Raw genomic sequence first — 28,000 nt, forward strand, 5'->3', positions numbered from 1 at the left:
CCAGAGAGCACCCAGGACTGACGTTCTACGTAAGAGAGATGCAGTGCGCACGCGCCTGCCGCAGTTGCCCATGGTAACCTGGAGCCGCGTAGAGGATGGTGAGTGTGAGATTGGAAGTGGGAGAGAGTCGGGGACGGAGGAGGCTGGGGAGGGCGAATTGTGGTTACCCCCCACTCCAATTCCTGGCGCCGACGATTGTGGAAGAGAGCCGTTCCTCGGGAACGGAGTGCTTGATACGGAGGGGAGGCCGGTCGAAAGCGATGGAAGTGGTCGAATGGGCCTGAATAAAATAAAAGGGGGGCGGGGGGGGAGGAGCGTGAATGATTTCTGCTTGGAAAAACTGTTCAAAATGACTACCAGGAAAAGGAGGTTGAGATTGAACGATAAAAGTGTTCCGGGAATAGGGCTTTTCGCTCCTTTTAGCATTTGTACATCCCATGTGCTTATCTACTGTACCGTGCGTGCTCTTTGGAACTGTTAAAAGAGCCTGAAATCAGGGTACACTATTCATTTATGTAAGTTAGCCCCGAGTCTTATGGCGATCGTTTCTATCTGTGGCATTGAACTGGTGCCATTCAAAAGACAGTTTCTTAATCTTGTAGAGACATGTGACTGCTGAGGAGCTTAGCCTTTGTAACCTGGAGTCTCCCGGGGACGAACTGACCCATTTTAGAAGTGGAAATAGCTCAGGGGGAGTCCTGTCGATTTTTTCCCTTAAGGTGCAAAAGTGCCTGAAAAATAGTGTTCAAATGCATCTTTCTAGAGATTTTTTAAAAATGTTAGAAAAGGAATATTTTTTTAATTCTAATACTAGAGGGTTTTGTTTTTTTATTATATGCCATAGGTGGCCAATTTTGAAATTGTCCAGCTAGACTGCACCCAGAATATGATAAGTATTTAAGAGCCCATCGGGTATTGATTGAAGAGGTTTCCTTTTATCATGCTAAATCAGTGATAGGCAGAGGGATTGTACACTTTATATAATCCTGCTGTCACATTCTGAACTGATTTGACGGGCAGGAATTGGAGAAAGCCAGGGAGCAAATGTGAAGGTGGGATTTCTGATACTTATAGGGTAACTGCTGTTTTTTTGCTAGTGGATGGACAAGAGCTAGAATAATATTTAATAATAGCAATTTATTAAATGTATATGCTGCCTGACTTTCAGTGACTCTGGGTGGTATTTAATAATATGTCTTTGGTGAACTGTAATAGTTTGGCGACAATTTCTGATTATGCTGCTGAAATAAAGAAGAGGCATTTGGGAGAGAAAATTAAGAGGACACCAGACTGAAGAAGCCTGCTTTATAAGCTTAAACTTGCGGCCTAAATCCTAAGAAAGATTTTTTGTAGAAATTCAGTTATGTAGCAAAGAAACCTTGAAGTAAAACTGAAAAAGAATCTTAGACTAAATCTATTTTATGGAAAATGGATAGGAATAAGGCACTTAAAATATGCTTGTTTGTATCTTTATATCTTCTTGAATAGTTATCATTTGTTCCTTTTCAGAAAGTCCGTTTTCAGAAAAGGACTCTGAAAATCTAAGGCAAATAATGATAATATTCAAATTAAATTTAAAAAATAGTGATATTTTTTGAAAAAATGGCTCAAAAATATTTTAAATGGTTTCACCAAATTATCTGCCAAATTAGAGGACCCATTAAATGTATGTCAAATAACAAAAATTGAATTCAGTGCAAGAGATTACTGAAAATTAAACTGCCAATAATATTCTTTGGACAAATCTATGATGTGACCACATTTAGAGTTCTGTACAATTCTAGTTCTAATTATTTAAAAAGATGATGTTGTACAGCTGGAATAAGTGCAGGAAAGATAACTTCAGTGATAATTGAAGCAGGTGAGAGAAAAGAAAGCAATTCTTCACATAACATAATTTTAAGCTATGCAGTTATCACAGGATGAGGTGCTTGTCAACTATAAAAGGAGATTAGTCATATTAATGGTTGTTAAATCTTCTAACGGCTCTAAATAATACGAGTTATATCCTATTTCCACGATCTGATATGGGTCCCCCTGAATATTAATTACTGGAAAGCTGCTAGACAGGACATTTCCTGCTTTGGGCTATCAAATAGGCCATTCCAGTAGCCAGCCATAAAGGAAACAAATCATTGTGCTAGAAAGGTTATATATGACCTAGAACAGGGGTGGGCAAACTTTTTGGCTCGGGGGCGCATTGACTTTTAAATTTGACAGACGGGCGGGTCAGCACAAGATTTTTGGGAATCGCCCCCCCTTCCCCCCTCTTCTCCTCCTTCCCCTCCTCGGAGGCCCCTGAGTCAGGAGTTGCTACCGCCGGCGCAGCTCAGTCCCGCATTGCGGGAAGACGCTCCAGCCTGCAAGCTTTGCCTTTGCAAAGTTTAAGCCTGGAAGCACCGGAGAAAAAAAGGGGATCGGCGGGGACTCACCTTCGGAGAGGTCGCACTCGAAGGTGATTTGAACTCCCAGCTGGGGCCTTTGCAAATTTCTTTTCTTTCCTACCCCTAGATCGCTCCGCACTGTTTTGCAGCTTTGGGGGCCACGCGCTGGGACAATACGCCACACCCAGCGATTTTTCAGGGCGGGCGGATTGGACAGACCAATGGCTGCGATTTTTTTCAGGCGGGCCGCATTGGACAGACCAACGGGCGGATTGTGCTAGAAAGGTTATATATGACCTAGAAGAATTCATGCTATATTTTTTACTTTTTTCTCTTGCACCCTTCTCAGATTCTGTTTCTCTATTAGCTGACATGGATTATGATTTGAAAACAAATGTTTCTTATAAAGTATTCCCGAAACATAAGTATGCTATGAAATGGGATAAATCCCACTGATTTTTCCCATCAGGTAGTTTTTGTTTATACTATCTTCAAAATTAAGAAAACGGTGTTAGTAATGCCCTCCAAGAAAATATCTTTCACTTACCCAAAATATCCCTGTGATACATATCTGTATAAATAATTTATCTTCCTAAGTTTTTCTGGAATTTCATAGTTGATACCCCCATTCACTAGAAGCTTTATACTGTATAATTATATGCAATTGAGAATGTTTACATACATGGAAAAGAAAAGCAGCAAATATTTATTTACATTGAACACTGTTCTGTTGCTAAATTAATTTAAAATGTATAATGGTCCCAGAGAAAAAGTGGCTGGTGGCTTTTATATTGTGGGTAATATAAGACAATTGAATGTATGCAAAATTAGGTACAAAATTAATTTGTATGTTTCTTTTCTGAAAGTGAATCAGTTTTTTTAAAAAGTACCATTTGTTTGCCTAGTTCAACAATAGAGCTATCAATGCATGAGGTTTATCAAACAGAGTCTGATGCTAATTTGGTCTGAGAGAACAGGTGAAGCCCATGATCATACAGCTGGTTTCTACACTTAAGGGTTATCTAGAATCTGTGTTTTTTCACTCTTAACTCAGCATTTGCAACAAGTACACCACATCAGTTCTTGCAAAATCAAAATTGTGTGCAGTGAAGTGCTATATAAATATAGAAAATGAGCTCTATTTCAATAAAATAAATATATCATAGAAAAATTAGATTCCTCTTTAGAACTGCAAAATCTAGTTCAAATAGGCGTTGAAAATGACTTAAATAGAGGTCACTGTAACTTTTTTTTTCTGTAGATCTTGCAAATTATATGTTTTTAGCACTTTCACTTAATATTTATTTAAATGGGACCAAATTATATTAATGTTTTATTTGTGTTAAAATTGTGACCAAAATTAATATTTATATAGGTTTTTTTCTGTGTCTCTAATAGCCAGTGAGGTATATTCACTAAGGTTTGGGAGTTAGGTTAGAGCAGGGTTGTCAAACTCGCGGCCCAGAGGCCGGAAGCATCACTTGCTGGACAAGTCTACCTCTGGTTTAGCAAAGGGGAGTGGGAGTCATGATATGTCACATGACAATGATATAACAATGGGAGTTTGACACCAATGGGTTAGAGATTACAATCCAGATCCAACCTTACTGTGGAAATTTACTAAGTCGCTTTGAGTAGTCATTCTTTGACGGTACAATCTACATTACAGAATTGTTTCATGAAAATAAAATAAAAAGTTTCCCTTGTGTATCATTTTGAGATGCTGATGGGATCAAATAAATACACACAATTGCCATAAGTGAAATAGGGTATCATAATTAAAAGCTAAACAAATTAATTTTTGAGCCGTGATGATTATTGGGAAAGACATATACAGTATATGCTTTCAGTTTGATTTCCCCCTTATTAGTGCATTTCCCAAGCTGAATCTATACAAACTTCAATTATTAACTTACATTCATAACTCTGCAAAATTGCCCTCTTGATTAGGCAGATTAATCATTGCACGTATAGGGAACATACTTTTAATAAATCATATACTTTAATATGGAAAAGGGCTGTCTGCAATGGATAGTTGGAACTGAACTATTTCCTTACATCTCTGAGAATATTGATTTCTAACAATTCAAGCCTTTCTGAGTCATATACTTCTATGTTTTCAAGTTTCTTGTTCCTTCTTGTCTGCCTCTGCATTCCTGCTGTTAAAAAGACTGAAATAGATTTTGAAATGTTAGAAAATGGAACTTATTATACATTTAAAGGTCCTAAAATCTAAATAGTGCCTTAGCTAAGCAAAAAGGCTGAAGTGTTAGTAATAGTCCAAAGTGAACTAGGGTCCATATTGAAGAAATCGGGATAAAATCAAGTGGCAGAATTAAAATGGTAGAAGGGAATGAAATAAAAAATCAATCCAGAATCAGAGACACACTTCAGCTCAGCTAGATCCTGTTGCTAACCCTTTTCTACACAATTCTACACAGAAGATACAGCTTTTGTAAAGTCTTGTAAAGATGTTTCACTAAAAAATTGTAGTGACAAGTTTTAGCACTCAGAAAAGTAGTTAGTAGTTCCTTCCATTATGATGTCACAGTCTTAGGATAAGAATAGCAGGATCAGTTAATATTCTGGCTCTGATGCTAGCTAGGAAACTAATCAACAGATCAAGGATAAGAATGAAAAGCCCGACAGTCCTGAAAAGAGATGGAAAGTGCTGTTATGTATTATGTTAGTATTTAGGAAAATATATTTTTATTATTTTGGATACAGCTATGTAAAGATTTAAAAATACTTATTTCTAAATAGAGCAACTATTAGTAAAGCTATTAGATTGTTTTCATTGATATTACTCCTTTAATCTGGATCTATTAATATAACTATTTCACAGTATTTTTAGAGAACTTGCTAGAATGCAGCAAAAGCAATTCTCGCCACCTTAGCACATGTTTTTTTAAATGTTTTCATTGTTCACTTCATCAAATGCTTGGAATAGAGCCCTTAAAAGGTACAGAATATGTAGACACAGTTCTTAGAAGGGAAGGAAGGTGAGAAATTGTAAAAGAGGAGGTGAGAAAGATAGTGAAATTTCCGAGAGGTAATGACTGTTAGACAGTAGTTGGGAGTGACATAAAACCATCCACACTGCTTCTGTGCCCCAGAACAAAGATACTTTACTTGCCATTTGTTGCTAACATGTCTATGTCACTGGGAACAGTGCTCCAGCAGTTGGAAGGTGGCTTTCAAATTTATGTAAAAGTGGTTTTCCCGTGTTAGGCTGAATCTAGGCTTTTATGCAGACAATATAAAATGCACAGAAGAGGTTGTTTGACAGGATCAATGCTGTGTTCAGCTTTGATTAATCAGACAGGTCTGCTGTGGGCCTGCACTCATCTATCTGGTCACCAGGTTTAGTACCTGTTAATATTGTTCCATGTTGTGTTGGCTGTCAGGAAGACTGGAACCACTACTTCTCTGGGTTTTTTTCTTATGGGTAGGTAAACCAATTGATTGCTGCCCTGATTGAGAGTGCAGGCAACCCAAACCATTATTGTACTTGACATCAGTTCTATTAATGCCACACTTCGGAGCTGATATTCTAGAAATGTTTTCCTACTCATTGAGAACATGGGATGCTGGATTTTTCTCTATGCTTGCTAGTACTCTGACTGCAACGGAGACTAGAATCCTGGTTTTGCAGATACTTTATTCAGCATTTTTGAAGGAGATGTTTACTAGTCTACCTACACATGTACAACAAAGCTTCTTTCTCAGACTCACAGAGGTAATTTTCAGATTGGAAGGAAATAAAACAAAAGTGATATGGTCTACTACTGCCTGACATTCTATTACAACGTATGTAGGCTTCAAACGAAAGGTTAGAGTCATACATCAAAAACACAAATTTAAAAAATGGGCATTTAAAAAAAACCTTACAATTCTTTGTATTTTCATTTTTATTGACTAAGGTTGTCCTATACAGTTTAAAATGTGAGCTCTTTTCTAACATCAGCTGTTCAGTTGGTATCAATTGATTTTAAAGGATCAAATTTCAAGCCAAAACAAAAGATTTAGTCTACTTAAAAGTATAACTTCTAGCAATGTCACATGATTTATAAATGATGCATACTGATGATGCATTTCTCTTCATTATTTTCCTCTATTGTCTGTATATGTACACACACACACACACCCTACACACTATTAAAATTCTCATTTCCCTAGCCTTTAACTGGGAGAAACAGTGCATCTTAAGGCAACAATGTTTGAATTTTAGAACCAAGGTACCTCAGAAGGACTAACTTACAGAATGTGTCTAAAATCCAGGACCCATGACTCTTGTGGAATTGAAATTTGTCAAATGTTATAAAATATTTATAATATAAAAATGTTCATAAAATAGTTTATGCCATGATACAAAATATCATGAGCCTTTTCCGGTGCTGATGTTTGTGCTATATAGTTCAACAGAAACTGTTTGCAAGGCAAATACATCTCTGAATGCATCCTAACTTTTCCAGTGAAGGCAGTATATTAGAAATTCTGTTGTTGAAGGCATTGAGGCATCTGATAAGGAAATATGTCTGAAAGGTTGATTTAACAAATCACGGGTTTTGTGGTTCTGTATATAAATAGCCTGTTATCCTCTTCATACCTTTACCCTTTTCAGAATATTAATTGTTTTCTCTTTGTTCACTTCCTGCGTCCCTTTCTTTGTCAAATATTAATGTTCTTACAAAATCTCTACCTTCTTGTGCTGATTGTTATGTGACATTGTATTTATTAAGAAAATTTATATGGTTTTTCTATATACAACAATATCCTTTTTGTCCTCCTTTATTTAAGAAATGATTAAATATTAAATTTGTTTCTGGTGTTCCTTCTTAATACTGTTTTATTTTAAAATAATATAATAGGGTATTGATGAATATATTTCATTCCTTTACTTTGTTATTCCTCCCTGATTTTTGAATCGTATATTATGAACCTGTAGCTAGGGAACTGTATAATTTATTAATGTGCAGTGCTTAGTATACATTGGGAATAGCATATGTACTTTCCAAAAATAGGTCTTGGTGATGATGATTGAAATAGCAAGTTTCTTCTCTATTTGTCTGACAGGGCTTACTATCAATTCTGCGTAAATTGAAGAGTGCACCAGACCAGGAGGTTAGGATCCTGCTCCTGGGATTGGATAATGCAGGCAAAACCACACTTTTGAAACAACTGGCATCTGAAGATATCACCCATATAACTCCAACCCAGGTAAGTAAAGATGGTATTACTGATATGGCAGATAAATAATATAAGACTGTATCTTGATGTTTGGCAGAGTTCCAAAAATACATTTACATTGGATGTGATACAACTAACTCCCTTTCCAGATTTCAGTGATATGATAGTACAAATAGTCATGAATCACTGTCAAGCTGCACAATTTGTTTTTCAAAATTATGATAGCATCCCTTACTTTAATTCTGATTTTGAAATCCAGAATAGCCAATAATATTTGAAATTCCCTTCTTTTTTAGGTCATGAAACCAACAGTGGAATGTGATCTAAGAAAGAAAAGCAATCTATTACAATACAAATACAAATATCAAGCGATAATGGCATTCGCACGTACCCTTAGATTTTACCTTTCACTGCTTTACACTTTAAAATATTAATGTTTGAATATCCAAATTTGTCCATTGAAAATGTATTACTCGTAACACATATATGTACACAAACATATTTAGAGACAGAAATGTTTGAATATTTTTCTATTGAATAACATTTCTTAAGTTAGGAAACCCATATTAGTGCTTGTTCAAAAGATGAAATATCATCCACAAGCTTTTAGGTCGGTGGCACATTTAACATTTTAGCGCACATCATGGATAATCAAAGAAACCTCAATGGCTGCCATTAGGGTTCCCCTTTTACAGAATGTTCCAATTGATATTAAAATATTTTAACTGCTTTTCAGAAACTTATTCCCTGCAATTTTCTCAAGTCTTTAGGATATTCTTTATCAAGTCCAGTTTAGATTATTCTTATAAAAATTTCTGGGCAGGTAAACACATTTACAAATAGATTATAATTTACAAAGGCAATCACTAGTTTTATTTTTAAGAATGTCTAAAAAACCTATGTGGTGTTCAGGATCATTGTGGGAAATAAAGATTAGGGTAGCTATTTGATTTGAAGTATACTTGCTTCCTTTTTAATTTTGTTAAACATTAAAAAATGTAGAAGGTATAATGTACCCTGGAGCTGATAAATTCAGTTCAACAGTAGAATCATCACCATTGATATGGTGAGTTTCCCTTCATTAGATACACTCAAGTAGAAGCTAGACATTTATCCATGTCTATCCATTTATAAGATGCTTTAATTTGGATTCCTGCAGTGAACAGATGATTGGATTGAATGGCCTTCAATGGCTTTTTCCAACTCTATGGTCCCATAATACCTTGTTATTTACAGGTGCCATTGTGTGATTTATGAGATTATCATGCAATCATTTTGCTTTGTTCCCATAATTTAAGGGGATCTTGACAACATCATCTGTTTATAACTCCTTTTTTGTCTTTGAAGCAAGTCCTATCTTTTTTTCTCACCAAAATGTCGATTCATAATGAAAAAAAAAAGAGAAATGACCTTTGAGCTACGGTGTTAAGATCCTTTGGTCTAGGTCAGGGGTGTCAAACTCAGTTTCATTGAGGGCCGCATCTGGCTGTGGTTGACCTGGAGGTATGTGTGGCTGACTGGGTAGGAATGGCCAACTGGGTGGGTGTGGCCAGCTTGCTGCAACTCCACAAACTGCTGGCATGTTTCCTCTTCACACTGGGTAGACTGGGCTGAAGCCACGCTGGCCCGATGTTTCCTCTTCACACTGGGTGACTGGGCTGAGCCACGCTGGCCTGTTTCCTCCACTGGGTAAACTGAAGCCCGCTGGCGATGTTTCCTCTTCACACTGGGTAGACTGGGCTGAAGCCATGCTGGCCCGATGTTTCCTCTTCACACTGGGTAGACTGGGCTGAAGCCACGCTGGCCCGATGTTTCCTCTTCACACTGGGTAGACCAGGCCGAAGCCACACTGGCCTGATGTTTCCTCTTCGTATTGAGTAGACCGACCTGAAGCGATGTGGGTCAGCCCCTTACATTTTCCAGGATGGCCCTGCAGGCCAGATCCGACCACATCATGGGCCAGATCTAGCCTACGGGCTTTGTGTTTGACACCCCTGGTCTAGATGCACTGTTGGGTACTATATATACAAGACTCTTCAACTTACAATCACAATTGATCCCAATCAAAACTTCTGTTGCAAAGTGAGATAGTTGTTGAGTTTTGCCACATTTTATGATCTTTCTTGCCACGGTTGTTAAGTGAATTACTACAAGTGTTAAGTCAGTAATATGGTTGTTAAGTGAATCTGGCTTCTCCATTGACTTTGCTTCTCAGAAGGTAGCAAAAGGTAATCACATGACCCAATGACACTGTGACCATCGTAAATATGAACCTGTTGCGAAGGCTCCGAATTTTGAGTGTGCGACCATGGGGATGCTGCAACTATCATAAGTCACTTTTATCAGTGCCATGGTAATGCTGAATGGTCACTAAATGAATGGTTGTAAATTGAATACTACCTGTATTCATATGTTACCAGATATAGGGTGTGTGTGTGTGGTATGTAATATATTAAAAGAATAGACTTGTAGTTCAGGCATTTCTTTTGTTTCTTTTTTGCACAAGCGAAGTCTCAAATGATACCCAATTATGAGCATCTCAGAAATGCCAGCAGGTGGTGCTGGAGGTTTGTACGCCGGGTCTAGATTGTAAGCAATTGCTGATGAAATCCTCCCGTGCCTCAAAATAAAACCCACTCTCCGATTCTAAGCTTAAAACCTATCCCTTGTATTGCGCCACAGTTTGTGGCCAGTCTGCATCACTTCTCGTTTTTTCTAGTTGCACACCCTTTTCAGTTGGAGCTTTATTTGATGAAATGGGTCTTTCAGAAATTTAGCTGGTGCTTCCACTTTTCTTACATGAAGTTATGTATAGGGTTTTGCTTCTGATTATCTGCCCATTAGGTTTGACTTTCAGAACAGAGGCATTTTGTTTTCTCCTTATTTGCTTATTCTTTGACTTCCCTGTGTGCCTCTCCGTTCTCGTTATAAGCTGCAACATATATATTTTTAATTTGACATAAATAGATCCCGACTCAGGCAAGGCTACTACTATATCCTTCACCTTGTCTACAGTCAGTTCATCTGAATAGTGATATAGGCTTTATCTTGTTACATTTTCCAGGGTTGTGATATATAAGCTGTGAGTAGTATGAGCTAATGAAACTGTAACCAAGTACTGTATCCACTCATGTTTTTTTTTGTTTTAACTTTATTTATTATAGGGTTTTAACATTAAAAGTGTGCAAGCACAAGGTTTCAAGTTGAATGTGTGGGATATTGGTGGACAAAGGAAAATCAGGCCATATTGGAGAAATTATTTTGAGAACACTGATATCCTGGTAAGCATTGGATGCATTATATGGTATATTAAATAACACGGGGATTTTAAATTTAAGATATGTTGCTGCTAAATACCTCCATTTATTTTGTAGTAGACAGGAGGTGCACTTTGCAAAGCAAGTATGCATATGTCAATTTATGAAATCTTTAAAAACTTTTTATTTTTAACTATTTTAACTCAGCCATGTGCTACCGGATAGTTTCATTTGATATTGCCTTCTGTTTGAAATTATGTGATATTTCAGATTGAAAAGAATGAATTGAATTATGATGTGGGATCTTTTCATTCATACCCATATTTTTCTTGAATGCTATATAAAACAGAGATGAAATATTTCAAATAGGCAACTCAATTTCATGTAGGGAAGGAACATTTTAAGGAGCTGTTCACATTTTAATATCTTTTGCACATCACATTTGGGAACTTCCTTCCACCGCTACCCCAATTGTTATGGTGATGTTTGTGACAACAGCTCTTTAAAATAAGGCAGTATTATTTCCTATTATGGATGACAAATTGAGGCCAAGAAATAGTTTCTTGTCTAATGTGGCATTCCTATTATCTTGCTATTAAAAAATCCAGTAGCACTTACTATAGATAGAAAACTAGATATTCACAGAACCAGAATAGCAAGAGAATCCAAAGTTGTGTGGTAGACAACCCATATTATTCTTGGGATAGTCCATACCTTCCTGAATATTAAAAGGAGAAGCTACCATCAGTTTCAAAGTTGCTCATTGATTCACTACTGCATAAACAAGCATAATGCACCAAGTAATATCCAGCGAGGAAGAGACAATCTATGTACTTATTACAGAAAACATACAGGTAGTCCTCATTCAACGACCACAATTGGGACCAGCATCTCAATTTCTGAGTGAAACCATTGTTAAAGTGAGATGTCATGTGACTGCTTCACTCAATGACTGTAATCCTGGATCTTCCAGTTGTAGACATTAAGCAATAGCACATTTTTTTAAGAGGAATGCAGGGATTCCTCGGCAGTGTGTGCGGCCCTGGGAGTCCCAGCACAGATTGAGCACAAGTTGTAGGTGTCCTGCAGTGAGATGCAAGCCCAGGACATTTTGGCTCGCCCCCTGCCTGCCTCAGCAGGCTTTGGCTTGCTCCCTGCCCCATCAGGCCCAGGAGGCCTCAGCCTGTTGCCTGGGAGGCCTGGGAGGCCTTAGCCTGCTCTGCTTGCTCCCTGTCACACCACTGTGTGCAAAGCAACCCACTTATCTTTACTGGCAGCAAAAAAAAAATCCAAGCACGGACAGAACTAAAAATCTTTCTCTCCCTGCAGCTCCATAGACATGGAGCTCCCAGTAGCTCTGCAGGCATGGAGCTCCTTGCAGCTCAGTGCCTGCAGAACTGTGGGAGAGAAGGATTTCAGCCCCTTGCGTGTCTGGATTTCAGCAGCCAAAATCCAAGCAGACATGGAACAAAAAATCCTTTTCTTCCTGCACCTCCACAGGCACAGAGCTGTTTGCAGCTCTGCAGGTATGATGCTTCCTGCACTTCTACAGGGACAGAGTTTCAGGGAGAGAAGAATTTCAGCCACATGTCTGCTTGGCTTTTAGCAGCAGTTACAGAGCTAAAAATCTTTTTCTCCTCACAATTCTACAGGTGCTGCATAGGCAACAGAGAGATAGGGAGAGAAAGATTTCAGTGGCGTATCTGCTTGCACGGAGCTGAAATCTTTTGACAAGGAGCTCGTTCAGCCAGCTCTCAGAGATGAATATGAGTCCTCTCAGCAAATGACAGCAGCTTTCAATCTTCCCTGCCAGCTTCCCCAGTGACTTTCTGGGGAAAACCAGCAGAGAAGATTACAAATGGTGATCACATGATTGCAGGGCACTTGGCAACCAATGGTAGGGGCAAACAAATTGCCAAACACCCAAATCATGATCATGTGACTGGGTGGAGGGGAAGGGGGATTCAGTATTTTGCAATGGTCAGAAGAGCTTTACAAGTCATGAACACCCTTTCTAAGGCAGTTATTATTTCAAACTGTATTTCAGTGAATGGTTGTTAAGGAGGACTACCTGGAACCAAAAAGGCAGAAAACTACCAGAGCATTTCTTTGTTACAAATCACCATAAGCTTAAAAACAAAAGGATAACGACTGCAATCTATAGCTACTCTAGAAAGTTTAAAGTCAGACTTTCTACAAATAAAAATTTCTAAGCAAGAATCAAAAGTAATGCAGGGAAAGGAGAAGTTTGCCAATTACAAACCAAACCAACCCTGTACCCTGGTAAAGAGAAGGCCTGAATGGAGAGCTCATAGACTTCCAAGAATGGTTCAGATCTTATCAGGACAATATGTTGCTGCAGAGACATTCCAGTTAATACAGGTGTATATCCATGTCAGAGTGAGGTGAACATTTTTCTTTTGCAAAAGCAGTAGCAGCAGCACAAACAGAATTCTCTGATAATTCAGTGGAGGGAAAATCCAGTGAGACCAGACGATAGAGTCTCTAGCAAAGGGAGTAGCGAAACTAGTTTATGCTTAGCTCAGCTGTAATTAAGAGATTGTGTTCTGTTACCATGGAATAAACAGAGACAAAAGCCATATTCATACAAGGAAGACTGGATTTTTAACTCAGCATTAAGCCAGGAATCTCATGCATCAAGTAAACCATTTCAACACTATTCCTTCTATGGCCAGATGCTCATGTCAACTTGTAAAGATTTGCTGCCTACTGCTTTCTGACTTTTTTTCATTACTTCATTTTAAATATTTTTATTATTTTCATAATAAAATTAAGTGGCCAACTGGGGCTTGTGCCAGTGTTCCCAGATCGGAGACAACTGAACCTTTTGTAACTTCCTCTTTGATTTCAAGTAATTTCTTAGCTATGGCGACATGGAAGCTACACTAGTGGAAATGCTATTCCTGAGATAGCTCTATTTCACATTTATTTGCTCAGTGGAAAGTGCCTCCTGTGGGATTAGCAGAGCCACAGATCCAGATTCATGCATATAATTGTGGCTGAAAATGCTAAGATAAAGTAAGCCATGCTTTCATCTGGGTTCAGGTAAAAATGTCTAAATACAATATCTTACAATAATGGGCAAAAAAAGTTGTTTTTAAACTATGTGTATAATCAATTCACCAAGGCAAGCATATCTGATGTCATAGGCAAATATTGTTTTTTTAATTGTCATTTTTAATTGGTAAGTACCATTAATAGGTATATAGCATTATAGGCATGTCCTGAATTTTATTTTTCTCAGATATACTATTTATTATTCCTTCCAAGTGCTAATAATTCACTCAGAATAATTATTTATGCATCTTATAAAACCAAGTGTAACCATAAAAGCTTTATTGTAATAAATATACAGGTTTTTAAATTCCTTGAGTCACACACTTTAATTATAGCCAACAAATCTAACTACTTCTCTGGAAAATGTAATGCTAAAAGTACAGGCTAAATATTCTGGCACAACAGTGTTGTCAAATGTAAATCCATGGATTCTAGATTGCTTGAAATCATATGAGAAATGAAGTAGATAAATGATTTTCTGCCCTCTACTTTGTAATTTCTGCTAGGAGCAGTTTGCCTGATTACAGCAGAATTTATTCTTGTATTGTTGTTGATCTGCTCCCACTCCCCTTGGGAATATTAACACTTGTATCCTTGCCCATTGGTTTCAACTTAAAGGTAATATTTTGCTGTAGCAAGTTTATAACCAAAGTATAAAGGCTGTTAGTGGATCAGTGACTAACAGCCCCAACCTGGAGCTGTAATACTGCATCATTTCAATTAGTTGGATTTTTGAATCATAGTGAAAGTAAGTTTTAGAATAATTGTTGATACTTATACCATTTTCAAGGAACTCACTGCTGATGTTATGTAGATTCTGTACAAGTTTATTGTTACATTTATAATGCTACTTTTTGCTAAATTAGCAGCAATGAAATGAACATATTCCCATGCAATAGTTTGGGTGCATCACATGAATAATCTATACAAGTAAAGCAGGGCTGTAACTTGAGTAATGGATGGTATGTGGACAAAATAGCATGTGATTAACAATATATATTGTATCTTGGCAAGTTTAATTATCCTATAAAGATTTTAATTAAATACTGATTTTTAAACTCTAGTCTGACTTTCTTGTACAGATATCATGAAGCAAAGAAATGTGTAACTTTAAATTCAACTAACTAAATGTGTAACTAAGAAATTCAAAAAGAAAACTGACATTGCTCACACACAAACACAGTGAGCAAATTCATATAAAATCATTTTTACACATAATTTTCTTTCAAAAATTATTTATCCAACATCCTTCATATTGAGATGTTAAACCCAATGTTTCTTGTGCTATTCCATTTTAACCCACTATCATAGTAAAGGGAAAGCTGGATTAGGGGCTACATTAGTTTGCCTTGAAGGGATTTTTTTAAACAGACAGCATGCTAGCTAAGAAGCCTGTCTTGGCTCAGAGTTGAAGAATATTGCGCAAGTGAGAGGCCCCCTCCAAGAATATTTTTAACACATGAAGTGATTACACATTCATAAACACGCAGGTGTGTTTGAATGGGAGATACTTCAGCCTCCCACACCTGTGCTATTTGGAAGCTATGCACAAATAAAGGTGTGTATATTTGAATGATTGCATATTCAGACGTACACCTGCAGCTGCTTGGCACAAAAGCTTCCAGATATGGAAGAAGGGACTTGATAATGTATATGTATCCTGCTTGATGCAATGCTGTTCGTTGTAATGTTGGCATTAGGTCTGCCTTCTCAAGTTATAGTGAGATGCTTCTCATAAGTTAAACTTAGATGAAAAGTCCTAGAGACAGTCAGATGCTCCAGGGATCTTGTGAGTGGTTCTGCAAACATAGCTGTCTCTTGAAGCTTAATTCAATGTTTCATCAGGACTATAAAAGCATGTCATTATTATAAATGTTGTCTTTGGGATGATGTATATAAATTGCTCCCATGTCCAGTTATGCAACTACTAAACATCCTCGAATGACAACATTGTCAAGCTTGGTATACAGGGTACATTTCAAGGGATTATATTATCTTAGTTTGGATAATAACCAACATTTGAATGAAACTGCCCACAAACACAAGCCATTTGCTTTAAAACTGCCTAACAGTTTTAAATATACTAGTCTTCAGTTCATTATCATCGTCATCTTCCCTCCCCCTTCTTATAACTTTTTAACTTTGAACTAGGACAAAGCACTTTTTAGCTTTAGAGAAAGCCAGAATCCTAAATGAACCTCATAACATAGTTTAGGATTCTGATTTTGTTTTTAAATTAGTAACTATAGTTTCCCAATCTGAAAAAAACCTGGAAGGTAGTGCTGCTATTTGTATAGCAGAAAGATGTGTATAGGCTCTCATTTATCTCTCAGCTTAAGACATGATTGTTTGAAACAGAGTTTCTATCTTGAGATCCTAAGTTACAATTGGAAATACTTCATTTAAATGGTTTGTGGTTGCTAAAATATGGGCTCAATTCTACTAGATTGCAGTCATAAACACCAGGAGTCAGAGGTTTCCACTCTCATTTTCCCTTATTCCCAAGACTCAATTATTCAGCGAGGCAGAAAAAGTAAAGGAGGGAAGAAGTCAAGGTACAAAAAGAATGGGTTGTGATATACCAGTAATCACAACTTGTGTTTACAGGTACATTGGTAAGTTATCACTTATCAAGCATTTTTTTTTTCTTCCTATACCTAATATTACAAAACTACAGTCTTTCACTCTGAGAATTCTGTACAGCCCACAGCTGAAAAAAGTGTTATAAAACACTAAAAAAAGAGATGACAGTTTTATCTTAGACTGATTTTTTTGCCCTATTACAAGTTCCATTAATTTCAACAGGCATTCATTACTTACTTTTGAGAGGTTATTATTGCAAACACTTGTTATTACAGATATACTGTGTGTGAAATGGCATCATACACTTGAATTTTTAAGCCTGTTTTCCTTATTTGCTTTCTAGATTTATGTCATTGATAGTGCTGATAGAAAAAGATTTGAAGAAACTGGTCAAGTAAGTATGTCACAGTTTTTAAAAATAGGTAATTAGTGAAAACAAGGAAATTATTTTTTAAAGTCTCCTTTCAATTTTCACAAGTTTGACCCAAATAATTTTATTTTTTGCACTCAGATCTGAATTATATAGACTATGTTTTACCATCTTTAAAATATGAAGATTTTCCTGATAATTTAATGCAGTGATTGGTAAATTCTGATTTATGATACAATGTTCCCATCATTTGAATTCATGTTATGTTGAGCAATGATTTGAGGTATTAGGCTATTATCCTTTAATAATTATAACACTTTTCCAGCTGCCTCCAACCACCCAAAGTGTATGCTTATCTTTGAAATGCTAATTATCATTTTGCATTCCATTTATTTCCCTTTTTTATGCCATTAACAGAAAATATAAAATTTGAGTATGCTGTATCATAAGTTCCTATCCCTCACAGTAAAAAATGATAATAAAGGTTATCTTATCCTATTTTAATTTTAGGAGTGTTTTTAAGGTCATCTTACAGTGAATTTAGTTTAGAATGATATTTGCAGAATCAGTTTGTATTTAATCTTCAATGCACTCATTTAATGAGTACATAAATAATGAATACATAAGCCCAGTATACAGGGATGTTCAGTATTCCTTTTAGTAATCAAAACTACCTTATGAAGATTACATTTTTTTAAAAAAAAGATGTATTAAAGATCCATATATTAGAGATGAATAAACTGGATCAAACTTTAAAATTTATATTTAGGATTGCAGAATTTGAAGCATTTGTAGGCTAAAATGAATTGTTTTTAAGAGCTGTTCCACTATACTGGTAAATTCACTTATAGGTATGCTTATATATATTACTTTGGCTGTTTCATAAGTACTAATCCCTTGAGGGTTGGGATTAGCAATCCATTGCTGTTGCCTTGAAGGCAATTATTCTATACTCTGTTATAATTTTAGAAAAAACTTACTTTAAATTGTGGTAGTGTTAGTGCTTGCTTGTGTTACATACCCAGATTCTTTATTCTAGCATCTATACTGCTACAATAAAATATTGTGTTATGGTATTTCTCCAGAATTGTTTAGGGGGAAAAAATCTTGTTCATTTTATAAAAAATTCTGCACATGTCTTTATGATTTCAGGAACTAGCAGAGCTGGTTGATGAAGAAAAGCTAAGTGGCGTTCCAGTACTCATCTTTGCAAACAAACAAGATTTACTGACGGCAGCCCCTGCTGCAGAAATTGCAGAGGGTCTGAACTTGCACACAATCCGGGATCGAGTTTGGCAGATTCAGTCTTGTTCAGCCCTGACAGGAGAGGGCGTGTCGGTGAGGAGATAATGTTTATTTTGGCAGAATGGCTTTTCTACTGATCTGAAAGAGAGCCATTCGTTTTATTTTGCATCCTTGTGTTTTCAGTGTAAGCTATGAACCAAATGCATAATGGAGAAATGTAATTTTTAACTCACTCGGCAAGAGAGAGAAAGGTTCTATATGTGATGGATTTCTCCATTGCATGTCACACATTGATCCATATTTTTTGTTTCAATAATCTCACCCCCATTCTTGTTTGATTGTTCTCAAGTAATTATTTACTTTCTTTAACAACATACATTCTATATTCCAATTTAGTTTGAAGGATAATATGTTTATTGTGCCAGTTTTATTTAGCCATCCTGTTTCATTTCTTTTTGCCACAAATAATTATTTAATAAGCTTTTACATATTAGATTGTGTAAAATTATGTACAGTGTAAGTATGTACGTATCATTCTGTATTTGTAAATGGTCCCTCTACAATCCTGGTTTGGCCCTATTAAAAGGATATGTGTGTATGTTTGCGCATTACTGCATTAGGTAGAGTCACCAAAGAGATCAAGAATAAGATTGATAAAAATTAGGGCTCAGTAAAAGTGTGCTGGAAGGGAATATAAAATGCAGGATGAAGCTCCATTTTTTTTCAGTTACTTTTCGGAATTCAGTCCTGATGGGAGGCACTCTGCACCATAACAAGATAGACTGGGCAATTTCAAAAACTGAATATTAAGCCCTTATAGAGTTCCATTAATGTGCATAATATACCATATTTTTCGGTGTATAAGACGCACTTTTGTCCCCCCCAAAAAGTGGGTGGAAATGACTGTGCGTCTTATACAGCCAATGTTGCCAAAGCCCCGCCCACCCACCGCCCCCCACCCTTCGGCTTCTGCCTACCAGCAATTTGCCTCCCTGAGCAAACCTAGAAGAGGCCAAACTCAAAGTTAATTTAAACAGGAAATACATGTATTCATTATGGCTTGTAGAACGTTGGAATATTTTATTTCTAATTAAAAATGCTTGATTTATCTGAAAAAAATACTGCCTTTTGTATCAAACATGCATGATAAATAGATCTTTGAGACAGATAAGCAACATAGCATTTTGCTCCATCAAAGTTACATGCCAAGGGCATATATATATTTTTCCCCACATTGAGCCCAAAATTTCTGTTGCTAAGTGAGGCAGTTGTTGAGTTTAATCCATTTTATGGCTCTTCTTGCCAGTTTTAAGTTAGTAACATAGTTGTTAAGTGAATCTGGCTTTCCCATTGACTTGCTTATCAGAAGATGATCACATGACCCCAGGACACTGCAACTGTCATAAATATGAGTCAAGCATCGGAATTTTGATGATAAGACCATAGGAATGCTACAACAATCATAAGTGTAACTTCAAATGGTCACTAAGCAAACTGTTGTTGATCTGGATGGTGGAATGGAAGAAATTTTTGTTAGATTTTAAAGCAAGCTTAAAATTCAGCTATCGTGCAATCTTTTAATCCAGCAATAGTGATACTAAAAGCTCTTAAATGTGTTTTATTTTGTTTTTTGGAAGAAAAACTAGGTGAAAAATTAATATTAGTTTAATTTTGAGCCTTTTGAAATATTTCATTCATGAACTGTAAAATATGTTGATATTTCTTTCAGTGCAGCTTAAAAATAGTTTCATAGAAAGACAAGTCAGCAGAATTACTTCCTTCACAGCTAAGCCTTCTCCCCCACTGGAATTTGACTAAATATAAAAACCATTTGCCTCTCATATAACTGCATATAAATTTAGAGCATCTTCTTCCTTCAAAATTAACCTAGGCGTGATCATCCTTCTTTCACTCACTCAAAGACTTCCTCTTTGATCAAGAAAAGTACAAACAAACAATTTCAGTAAGATAACATGTTTCCTAACATTTCAACCAAAATTCTCTTTATCCTATATCTCATCTTTTATCTGTTAACAAATAACAAAGCCTCTTCATTCAATCTTAATCCACAAAAGTCCATTAAGAGCTACCATAAATATATATATAGTTTTATATAGAAGGTATTCAGCTTTGTTTGGGTATTTTCCCATGTCATTATAGTTGTGATTTTAAAGTTGTAGTGACATTTCGGCAGAATCTCATCTGCCATCATCAGGCTTCTGTATAGTGTTCGTCTGTGAGTCAGGCTTTAACAGCCGTTTCTGTTTTAAATTTGGTGCTAGCCTACTGCTGTGTTAGAATGGTTTTTTCTTCATCCTGACTGGTTGGAAGTCTTGGTCTGTGTTTATTGGTCTTGGAGTTAGCTGTGTTCTGCTTGATTGATGTTTCTAATATCTTCTGTCTGTTTTGTAGCGTTTTTTTGTCTTGATTGGCTGGCAACATTGTGTTTCCTGTATTGGAGGCTTTTAGTGCGGCTTGGCTTCGAGTAAACGGACGGCGATCATTTATTAGGAAGCTAGGTTTCATCTGGGTGCCTGGTTGGGGTGTGTTTGAGCTGGAGGTATCGGGGGGGAGGTCTGTTTGTGCCCAGGTGTTTGCTTGGCTTGTGGTGTGGAGATTTTTTGTTTGTGAGTGCAGGCTTCCAGATAATTGACAGTCTGGTGGAGTCATCTCTTCTATTCATGCTTTCAGGTCCTTTTTTCAATCTCTATGGCTTCTCTGATAATTCTGTGGCTGGGGTTTTCTATAGTGGCTAGGGTTTTGGTGCCATTGAAGTCGATGCTATGACCTGTGGCTTTCATGTGTTGGACTAATGAGGAAATGTGTTCCAGCTTTTTTACTGCATTATTCTGTTCATTCAGGCGGGTACTTATTCTTCTATTGGTCTGTCCGATGTATGTGGCAGGGCATGATGCGCAGGGGACTTCATATATGCCTTGGTTTTCCAGGTCAATTTTATCTTTGGGGTTTCTTAGGATGGCGGCTATATTTCTGTCTGTTTTGAAGGCAGTCTTGATGTGATGCCTGTGTAGTATCTTACTGATTTTGTCTGTAGTATCTCTTATGTAGGGCAGAACAGCTGTTCCATAGGTCTGTTCATCTTCTAGGTCTCCATTATGTCTCAGTGTGTTTTTGTGGATCAGGCCTGTGATTTATATAGATATATAAACTTTAAGCAAGAAATCAATTTCATTTACACAGTACCATATCATTTTCTCTAAAAATACAAAGGAAAATATCTCCCATTCTTATTTCAAATCTATAAACAGATAAAAGATCCCTGATTCCTGGGAAGGAATGTTAACAGTAAGAATTACACACAAATCCTCCTCACAAAAATAAAGGGAGAGAGTGGGGAAGTGCATTCAGATTTCCAAAATTCTGTTACTATAGCTTTACTATAAAAATAGTATTGGTGTATATGGCATTGGATTCCTAATTTGATCCACTTGAAGGGCTGACATCTATACCTACAGCATGACACCAGCTTAGACTGAAAAAATGAGGCTGAAAATTCATATTATCGTGCAAATCTTTTGGGGGAAAATATTTCCATTTTTCTTACTCTTTATTCTTTTTCTTGGGAATATGCCCTCTGGAATCACTGACACTTATTTTGCTGTAGTTATGATTAAGAAGATATTCTGGCATGTCCTAAGTGTTTTTTTATAATTAATAATTTATAAACAAATCTTAGTATCAAGAACTGAAGTTCTGCCTTCTCAGGCAAAAATGTGTTGCAATCTTGAATTCATTTACCTATGAAATAAATCAAACTAGGCTTAGAGAACTTAACCTCTTGCGAAAACTTGTACAACTGAGTTGTTTTTACTCCTGATTCATGACATTAAGAAAATACTCAGAGCTTCCATATATAGAAGTTGGTGGGATAGGATAGTAAATATGTCATATGGGAGAGGAGGAGAAGTACCCTGGAAGTTAAGAGCTGATTTGGAGGTGAGTGGTAAGGAACTGAAGAGTATGGAAAATATATTAATAGGGGAAACTTGGTCATAGCCCAAAGCATAATATAAAAGAAGAATAAATATGTAGTGGTGGAAAGGTCAGTTTAATTAGTTTTCTAGGTGATACTATAATGTGTAAAGTCAAAAAGATTATAGACTTCAAGATGACTGAGATATTGTGTTGAACAAATTATCTTCATTTAGAGAATTGAATTATTTAAAATGAGTTTCCTTAATTAAAAATATTAATTAAGATTAATTAATTAAGATGCTATGATTGTGTACTGATACCCTTCTGAAAAGTTTGATTCATTTTTATTGATTACCCAATGAAAAGTTCTAATCAAGATGCTTTGGATACGGAGTGTCAGTGAAGATAAGCCATTGTCATAGCTGAGAAAATAGCTTTCATGACAACAAACATGCTTCCTAATGTCAGAGACTTTTACTGTAAGCAGATTTTGTTCTTCCCATTTAAGGAGAGATACATAATCACACTATCTGGATCTCCCTAATACTTCAGAATAAAGATCTGTTTAGTTCATGCTGATGTTTGCAATATATAATGAGGATTTATAAAATGGAATTGAAAATGTGAATGTGCAAGGAATTCTGGCATTAGAGCTTTCTCAAGGGACTTTCATCCACATCATGAGATATACTAATCAGTACAAATATTTGTACTGATTTATTATAAAACTATATGTATTCTTTATTATAAAACTATATGTTTTCAGGCAGTATTTTAAAACCATGTTGCGTTGGTTCATTTTGGAAAGGACAGTTCAAAAGACAAATATGCCCATTTTCCAGGCTAGATATCAGTATTTTATTATATAAATATGAATGAGCCAAATCTGGTCCACAATATTCTTTGCAACCCTTTCAGCATTCCCAAACTAGATGGAAAAATAAAACATTTGGCTGGAAATTGGTAATAAAGAAGTAATATGGCTACTTACTATGGCTTGGGATCTTACATAGACAAGAGTCAACACAAAGCATTATTAGCTCATAAGTCATGACTTTAATTATATAGAAAAGCACAAAAATACATTTTCTCAATTTTTTTCCTTGTGTTTTAGTGGTTCTTTGATAGCAAATTTTCAGCCTTTTTAAAAATTACACCTTTGCTTGTAAGTCTGGTATAAAATGTGGAGATGATGTTGGCACGGTTTCACGTTTCTTGTATTAGTTTATAACTAATGCTACTTTAATTTTTTTGTGATCTTCTTCAAACAGTGCTGTTGTCAGACCTGTTGTTTAGAATAGAAAGAATAGAATAGAATAGAATAGAATAGAATAGAATAGAATAGAATAGAATAGAATAGAATAGAATAGAATAGTTGTTCAGAGTATTGCAGCATAAATTCAGCGCCAGAAAAGTAAATACAGATGACTGAGGCTTTATTTAACTTTTTTATAAAGACACAAAGTAAATTTTACAATACGAGTTGTAGATTTCTCCAACATGGAGCAAACTCAAATAGAAGCAGATATGTTACAGGTTCAGAACGAACAGAACTCAGGAGCTCAAAAACAGACGTCAGTTTCACTTTAGTTCAGCAAGCAAACAAGTAAGTTAGTTTCTCTTTCACTTTAGAACTGAGCACAGAACAGGGATAAACCTCTCCCAGATTCTCTCTTTAAGTTTCAGCACTCAACTCAGCTCTCATTGGCTGACCTTGTTACTAAGCTCTATTTCAGTTCATGAATATACTCTGACAAGAATTGGAAGGGACCTTGGAGGTCTTCTAGTCCAACCCCCTGCTTAGGCAGGAAACCCTATAGCATTTCAGACAAATGGTTGTCCAATCTCTTCTTAAAAACTTCCAGTGTTGGAGCATTCACAACTTCTGGAGGCAAGCTGTCCCACTGATTAATTGTTCTGTCAGGAAAATTCTTCTTAGTTCTAGGTTGCTTCTCTCCTTGATTAGTTTCCACCCATTGGTTCTTGTCCTGCCCTCAGGGTGCTTTGGAGAATAGCTTGACTCCCTCTTCTTTGTGGCAGCCCCTGAGATATTGGAACACTGCTATCATGTCTCCCCTAGTCCTTCTTTTCATTAAACTAGACATACCCAATTCCAGCAACCATCAGAAATATTAACGTTCTATTTCTCATTTTGACATCTGTCAGAGATCATGGATGCTTGCATAATATAAGGACAGTATGGCCACTTCCTGAAAGGCTCCTCCTCACTGCTGCCTTTTTTTTTTTTTTTTTGGTCCAGCTTCTTTGGCAAATATTTTCTACATGTGTGTCCCTAAGCCTTTTTTGGAACACTGTACAGTCTTCGTAAAACTGCATGGTCTTCATAAAGCTGCACTGCTTTTGAAAAGCTGCTGAAGGCACCGCAGCTTTAGGGAGACAGTGTGGTGTTCTGAAGGCAGTGCAGCTTTAAAGACTCAATGCGGCATTCTAAGGACAGTGAGCTTTACAAAGAGAGCACTCGGAGACGTGTAGGAAACGTTTGCTGGAGAAGCTGGGTCTGCAAAAAAGACAGCAAAAATGGGCTTCTGCTTTGGCTGTGGCAGATGGGCACAAGAGGAGAAAAGTCATTGCAGGGAATTGGGAGAGAAGGCAGCGGGGGTCAAATGAATGCTTGATATCACTTGCTGTTGGTGTGGGCTGGTACTTCTTGAGGCTTCCCAGGACATGGCAAACAGCCCCAGAACCAGCATACTGCTAGGCAGGGGGCAGGGCATTTAAAGAGCAGAGATGGGGGAGGTAGGTGGGTGGGGGGAGTTGAAGGCAGTGCCTTACTTTACTGAGGCTCAGGGTTTGGAAGGGCCAAGCCTGGAATTGCTTGGATTGGGGTGGCTGTTTGCTTAAAGACCCTTCATTCTTGGTTAACAATCTCATTGGGGGAAGGGGTTGGAATTGCTACTGTAAGTTGGTGTGATCAATGTACAATTGTGGTCATAAGTCAAGGTCTACCTATAATAGAGGGAACTAAGAGAACACTGAGAAAGTGCTTTTTCAAACCAGTTTAAGAAAAATTTATCAGGGTCTGGCTACCTATTCTGTCTCACCTAATGTTCTTTTTCTATTGTCTTTAAAGGATGGCATGAACTGGGTCTGCAGAAATGTCAATGCAAAGAAGAAGTAAGTCAAGCTGAGTTGCCTGGAACTAGAGAAACAGCAAGAGCCAAAGATGCTAGCCAGCTGCTAGTGTCTGACCAAATATTGTTCCATCTGCCTGCAGCTACAGCTGTTCAGACTGGTAACTGTAGCTAAGCCTACTGCTTCTATAGGAACTTTATCTGTTGACTAGTACCACCCCTATCCTCGTGCAAATCTTTCTTTCATCCTTTTAAAAAAGTAAATAGTATAATGGATCTCCCTATTGTTCATACTAGCAATGAAAATAGGAATGGATTGCTGTCTGATATAGAGATTTCTGATGAGCTCCACGGGGGTCAGATTATTATAACAATATATATCAGTGGCCACATCCATTCTGAAATCATTCAAGATTCTCCTCTGGTCCCGTTCAGAACTTTTCTCATTATCCAATAAAGTGATCTTTTGTTCATGCAAATGCTTCAATTTTAAAATGATACATACATCGCTTACACTCATTTGGCCATATGCACAAGGGGCTGTCTTTCCTTCACAAAGACATGTATAAAACTCACTTTCCTAACAATTGGAATTAAGAAGCAACAATTCATGCAGGACGCCATAATTTAATTAAATAAAACAACATGTAGTGGTTATTACATTTATATTTGGCCTAAACTTTCCCCAAATGTTAGGTTTCACTATGAGTTCCTGAATGTTCAAGCTTATTGCATTGTAATAGTCCTTGAAAATAGATTTCTTTTAAAGATAGTGAAAGTAACTCAAAGCTCAAAATCTTATACAAGAAGCTAGTAACAATAGGCTTTGTCATTCTGAAGGTCTTTGATGCAAAATTTGATTCAGTGTACCTAAAATCTCAAAAGTCAATGAATTATCTCTGGTAATACAAGCAGTAGAACAGTGTGAAGTGAAAGTTTGTGTCCATTTTAAAGAGTCATGACTTTATGTAATTTTTGTGAGTTAGTATAGTTTCCCGCCATTCTCATTTACATTTAATATTGCTAACTCTGCAGGAAGTCATAGTCTAGATGTCTGAAATACTGAAATTTGTCAAAGATTTATCTTTGGCCATGAGAATGTTGTTGCATCAAAATGAAGAGCAAGAAAAGAGAACCATAAAGAATCAATAATATTCTAAATGCATTCCCCAAAGACACATTAATTAATAAACCTTAATGTGCTGCCACAATACCAGTATATGCTGTAGGTTAATGCTTCTTGCCTCTTAAGTTATTTGCTAAATTTGTCCAAATCATTTCATGGGGCTACTCTTTTGTGCAAGAGATCACTTGCAGAATATAACCAGGTTGTAAGACTGAAAAAAAATATGGAAATTGAAATGTTCCCTTTGTTCCTGGAGGAAGTCAGACTGTTTTACTAATCCTTAAACCGTGGGCATATCTTCTGGAGAACCAGACAGCACTAGCTTATGATCCTTGCTCATACCTTATTCATTTTGGGGTGGGGGTAAATATTTTCCTCCTTGGTATTTTAAAACAAGCACAAATTGTAGATTGCATATATTAACACTCTATCTCATCTACTACTGATGGTTTATGAGAGATCATAAGCAAACATTATAAGAAGCAGGTATAAAATGAAGCATGGGTAACCATCTAAATACTTCTAGAGAATCCAACTCTGGCAATTAAATACATGCTCCAATTCCTAGTGTTTTAAGAATAATTTATTTTAGATATGCCATTACAACAGGTAAAATGTTGCTTGCCATTTTAAAATAAAACAACAATGATCTGTAATCCTTTAATCCAAATATCAAAGAGGCTCATGTCATAATATACCAATCAATTCAAAAATAGGTATATTTCTCTTGTACATCAAGCTCCTCTTCTCCAGAGTTTTCTCCTGTTTTTGGAAACACATAATATTCCTATGCAGAGTTTGACCTTCAAGCACACTTTTCAGCTCTTGAAATTTTTAAATACAAAATTTCCCATTTTTCTTGATGAGTTTCTTGCTGAGAATTTTATTGAGAAGGATTTAATTGGAATAACCAGAAAGAATCAATATGCGCTGTTGAATTCAGCAGTTTTAATGCATCTATCAAGTTTTATTCATTCTGAACAAAGAAAATTTGAAGAACCCCTCCCTCTTTCTCTCTCTCCCCCCCCAAGATGGAATTGGCCAAATGATTTCAAAAGCTAGTATCTTGCCAAAGGTAATGGCTTAGTGGATAAATGCCTCATGAACAACATGGAAGAAGTGATAATTCATGGAACAATCTCCAGTTATTCCTTACAAAATGAAAATGCTAACAGAACACAGCATTAGTTAGCTGTTCTTAAATCAATCTCCACATGCCCAGCTTTTTAAAAAAATCTCTTACTTGTCCTTATCATATTCCCCAGTGAGCAATATGCAATAAGTATGGTACAATGTGTAAAAAAGCCATACTATGAGTACTTGGCAAGTTGTTTTTCTAGTAAAATATTCTTTCTTTTTTATTAAATTGTGTTGATATATTTAAAGGTAGGTCAGAAAGGTTGAAGTGTAGCTTAAGACAACCGATTTAACATGTTAAAACATATTTAAAAGCATGGTTCAAATGTGGTTTAATTGTTTATTTTCATTACACACAGCTTCCATACTCTCTAAACAAATATTTTCTAAGATCATGTCAAATGCTTTATAAAGCCATGCCTGCAAATGTTATCCAGCACACTTATCTTTGTTTCTTTTAAGTTTAAAAAACAATTTTATAAGCTCTTCTTTTCTGAAGTTAATGAAAAGAAGTCTGATGAGATTTGGTAATATCAAACCTCTGTGTATACATTTAGATATTTGGCAAACTTGAATTAAATTTGGAAGAATTAAAAAAGACT

The 28,000-nt window shown here is 36.5% G+C and overlaps 1 protein-coding gene across 2 annotated transcripts; it reads left to right on the forward strand.

Moving 5' to 3' along the window:
- Positions 1–4: 4 nt before the first annotated feature.
- Positions 5–27,996, forward strand: ARL3 (ARF like GTPase 3). Of its 2 annotated transcripts, XM_026666676.2 has the most exons (6): positions 5–98; positions 7,461–7,604; positions 10,739–10,855; positions 16,836–16,886; positions 18,015–18,200; positions 25,135–27,996. In XM_026666676.2, exons 1-6 carry the CDS (start codon positions 96–98, stop codon positions 25,180–25,182), a joined length of 549 nt encoding a protein of 182 aa, XP_026522461.1. In that variant the 5' UTR covers positions 5–95; the 3' UTR covers positions 25,183–27,996. The 2 variants fall into 2 exon arrangements, with proteins under 2 accessions (XP_026522461.1, XP_087820751.1); XM_087964625.1 differs by lacking the exon at positions 10,739–10,855.
- Positions 27,997–28,000: the final 4 nt, after the last annotated feature.

The sequence above is a fragment of the Notechis scutatus genome, chromosome 4 (genome assembly GCF_049901735.1).
Source record: "Notechis scutatus isolate UNSWTSFEM ecotype Mainland chromosome 4, rNotScu1.2, whole genome shotgun sequence".
NCBI classification, from domain to species: Eukaryota; Metazoa; Chordata; class Lepidosauria; order Squamata; family Elapidae; genus Notechis; species Notechis scutatus.